This window comes from Octodon degus, unplaced genomic scaffold (genome assembly GCF_000260255.1).
Source record: "Octodon degus isolate 3935 unplaced genomic scaffold, OctDeg1.0 scaffold00032, whole genome shotgun sequence".
NCBI lineage: Eukaryota > Metazoa > Chordata > Mammalia > Rodentia > Octodontidae > Octodon > Octodon degus.
This window is the reverse complement of record NW_004524608.1, coordinates 3333667-3337893: the sequence shown is the minus strand read 5'-3', so window position 1 is coordinate 3337893 and position 4227 is coordinate 3333667. Positions and strand designations below refer to the sequence as shown.

The 4227-nt window shown below is 43.9% G+C and overlaps 1 protein-coding gene and 1 non-coding gene across 2 annotated transcripts in view; both read right to left on the bottom strand.

The window, feature by feature from the left end:
- Nup210l (nucleoporin 210 like) overlaps positions 1-2330 on the bottom strand; it is a 120190-nt gene extending 117860 nt beyond the window's left edge. The window contains exons 1-2 of the mRNA XM_023713787.1: positions 2134-2330; positions 463-599 (exon numbers count right to left, since the gene is read on the bottom strand). Coding sequence (XP_023569555.1) covers positions 463-599; positions 2134-2330 — 334 coding nt within the window. The remainder of the gene's footprint in view (positions 1-462; positions 600-2133) is intronic.
- Positions 2331-2854: 524 nt separating this feature from the next.
- On the bottom strand, positions 2855-2986 carry LOC111816455. Its single transcript, XR_002820849.1, has one exon. It is a non-coding gene; the product is annotated as a U8 small nucleolar RNA (small nucleolar RNA).
- Between the last annotated feature and the right edge of the window lie 1241 nt (positions 2987-4227).

The window sequence follows — 4227 nt, the reverse complement described above, 5'->3', positions numbered from 1 at the left end:
AGTCCAAGCTATGTAGTGAGACTCTGTACCAAATACTTTTTTTAAAAAAAAGAACTCTTATTCTTATACTGTCTCCCTTTCACCCCACCAACCTGACCTTACTGATTAAATTAGTTCCAGATGAAGGATTCCTTCTGCTTTTTTTTTTTTTTTTTTGATACCAGAAATCGAACTCAGGACCTTATGCTGTAGGCACTTGCGCCACTGAGCTATCTTCCTATCAGAATGATTCCTTCTTTGCTTTATTAATTCAAACAACTGGTTTCCCTGGTATATGATACCACACAAGATGCTGGATATACCAGAAATAAAATAGCCTCAGAATAATAATTAGGACTTACATTGCAGGAATCATTTTTTTCTACCTCTTATGATTTCAAACCCAGGGCATTTCTGTTAATCATTATACAAGTCATTAGATTCTGCTATCCAGAAGTGTTACATATTCTGCTTTCCACATACCTATTTCTCGAGCAAGAATAACACTGCTGAGGCGGATTGGCTGGGTAGATTCAGCAATGAGTACAGCTCTCTGAGAACATACGGTGCCATTTTCATATAAAGGCTCAACAGTTACCACATCCTCATGGGTGGAATGCCTGCCAGAACAGAACACTTGAGAGGCTGAAATACATAGGTTATGGCTCACCTTGTGGAAATTTACTTCTAGACTTCTTCCATGCCATGTGTTATACACTTTAGGTATACCAGGCACACTTTCAAGTCAGAACATTGTTTAGGAATACAATTAAAGTGGGAGACGGATAGGACCTTTTATCAAAAATCTATGCAAAATTGCAGAAGTGTTATATTCTTCTCTTCATATTAAAAATAGGATTCAGATTGTGTTTCCAATCAGACAGGACTTTCTCATATTCTGAGAATGATTTCCTCTAATCCTAGCAACTAGGCTGCTCTTTCTGCACCTCTTAAATTAAGAGGCATGAGTTCAGCTCAAATACCAAAAGAATTCATTAATAATTTTGGATAAGTGGAAAGAATAGCTGTCTAGGAGTCCTTGCATCTTCTTGATCAGGAAACATATACATCACACTGGGTCATTTTACAAGCCTAAGTCTCATACTTCCTCATAAAAGATGTACTCATATTGGATAAACCCTATTGTTTTTTTTTTGTTGTTGTTGTTGTTGTTGTTTTTCATTTTAGAGACAGGGTCTCACTATGTAGTTGGCAGGGGAGGGAAAGGCTTAAACTAGAGGCAATCCTCCAGACTCAGCCTCCCAAATGCTGGAATTACAGGCATGTGCCAGAATGCCCAGCTATTTAAGAGATAGTAAAGCAACTGGGCCTAGTCGTGTAGAGAAGTCCCCTTGGAGAAAGGGGGCTTTTGTGTCATAAACATCTCAAAAGGGGAGTCTTTTTGCATTTTTTTTTTCTTTTGTATTTTTTAGTAAGGGTTTACAGGGCCTCTAGTAGAGTGGACTCATAGTGATTCTCCTGCTTTCAGCCTTCCAAAAGCTGGGATTACAGGCATGTGTCACCGTCTCAGTGTGCCCCCGCGGCCGGTACGGTAGACCAGGAATCGAACCCAGGCCACTGCATCTGCCTAAACAGGCACTTTAATCCTCTGAGCTATTTGGCCGACCCTAACCTTTTTGTATTCAAAGACACTTATACTTCATGGTCTCTGAGCCATTTACCTCATGAATTAGGAGAATAATAGTACTTACTTCACAAGACTAAAAAGTAAATGAGTTAATATACGCCAACTGCTAGTTAAGCACTGTACTAGCGGTTAAGATCTTGTCTTAGTGGGGACCCCAGGACTTCTTGTTCCTGCGGAAATGTCCTCAGACCTTGGGAATTCACTCATCCTAGCTGTTCACAATGTTAAGTCCCTCACGTGGGGAGTCGTCAGTACTGGTGGCTTCTACGCTGGGCTCCCCTCTGCCCTAACAGCTGTTAAGAACACCCCAACAGCCACAGTAAGAGACGCTTCCATCAGCGCCCCACAACCTGGTGACATCCCAGCTGACCGTGGCACACAACTGAAGGTGTGGGCCCTCCGGCCCAACGCCGGTCCTCTCCCTGCAGGACTCTGAGGGCCCACACAGCACTCCTGGGGGTCTGAGCAGTCAATCCCACCTTGGTTGGATATTCCCGCCCCCTCACCAAACGTAGCAGCCCCGCTGGGCCTCCAGCAGGAAGGGCACTCGCCCCGGCTCCCGGCCGAAGGGTAGCAACACCTGGGGCACGTTAAGCTTGTTGGCCTGGGTTCCACGCAAAAACGGCAAGAGCAACAAAACATTAAGCACAAGTAAGAACCGCAGCCTCAAGCCTCGGGCCCCTGGCGCCTCAGAGCGGGCCATGGCGACGGCTGTGGCTCGGTTCACGCTCATCCACAGCCACACCTCCAGCGCCCAAATGGGCCAATCCAAAGGCAGAATGCCAGTAGGAGGCGGGGCCTTCCTCACCCTGAATTGTGGGACTTCCTTTCCCGGGTACCTCCTTTAGCAAGCTTCAGGGATAGGAATTTTAGGAACCTACCTTATTCATTCAAAGGGCTACTTCTCTAAACATGAGGTGCAGCGAGTAACTAATGTGTAACAAGCAGGGGAAAATATTGAAAAAAAACCCCAAAGTCTCTCAGCTTCAAATCATTGTGTATTGTGTGGCTTTCAGAACACATCTTTTTTTTGAAGGGGGGGGGCAATAATTTCCAGTCAGTATTAGTCAATGCCTATAAAAGGAAAAATTCCCAGTCTCTAAATAACTGGACTTTCTCAAGGGAGCTCAGTAGTTTTCACTAGAAAATCAGATCGATGTCCTGCTACTAAAACCACATATTTATAGGAGTATGTAACCAACATCAATTTTTTTCCCCCCAGGAAGAATCAGACAGGAGCAATCAGGGTGTTATAAGTCCTGACTACGCAGCACATTAATCACGTGTCATGCGATGTTCCAATCATTTTCTATCTGCCCTCCAAAAAGAGGTACAGATAAGGATTATTCCACCTGACAATCCAACATTACATTAAGTTGTTCAAGAACTTAAATTCAGGGCCGAGGAGATAGCTCAGAGATCTAAGTGCCCGTCTGGCATGCCCAAGAACCCAGGGATTGTACCCCATGCAGTGCCGGCCCCAAACACTCGTCACCTAAACGGTGTGGTAGCGTACGCCTGTAATCCCAGCGTCAGGCAGGCTAAAACAGAAGGATCACTGAAATACATAAATAGAGCCAGCCAGATAGCTCAGATTAGAGGGCCTGCTTAGGCAGACGCAGACGCAGACGCCGTGCTGGTCCCACCGCTGGGGCGCACTGAGATGGCGATTGAGACTCCTGTGCTGGCGCGTGCCTTTAATTCGAGCGTTTGGGAAGCCAAAAACAGGAGGATCACAAGTCCGAAATGTGTAGTAAAACCCTGTAGACCCTGTACTAAGTACATTAAAAAATAAATAAATTAAAAATTAAAAAAAGAACATAAATCCATACTTAGAATTCACAGGCCTCAGGAGACTAAGGCCTGCAAGTTCAAGGCCAATCTGGGCTACAAAGTGAGCTCAAAGCCAGCCTATACTGCTGAGTGAAACTGTCTCAAAATGCAAAAGAAAAATAATTCACACGGTTGCAAAGAAAAATGTGTTTGGCCATAGTGGCACACACCTATAATCCTAGCACTCTGGAGGCTGAGGCAAGAGAATCATTGCAAGTTCAAGGCCAGCCTGGACTATGTAAGTAAGACCCTGTCTCAAAGAAGAAAAATGTACTGAGCCTGAAGTTACCAATGTTCATTAAATGAACTGTACATGTTACTCCATTTTACAGATGATGGCAGTAATGATTTCCAAGTGAGACACACAAGTAGAAATACAACTAGGTTTTGCTTTTTCTTAAGTACTGGGTTTTGCAACTAACTAGTTTTGGGCCACTTCCAAAGGGTATGCTATACATTAAATCTTGTTGCCATCCACAAAGATTTCAAAACTTAGTTCTAAAACTCCTGTGGAGGAAGAGTATTTGGTTTAATATAAACAAGCCAAACAGATTTGAGGTTTAGAGGGACTGGTTCTTTATTTCAAAAAGACACTTGTCAATACTCAGTATCAAAACAGTTGTACTACTGGGTCTTCTTTTCCTGACTGGTCCCAGAGACCACAACAAAGGAGCATACATTTTAAGCCAAGAAGCTGCAGGATGTACACTTAACAGATCTCGCAGAAACCTCACCTGAAGTGGGGACTGGGTGGGGAAAAAACTTCA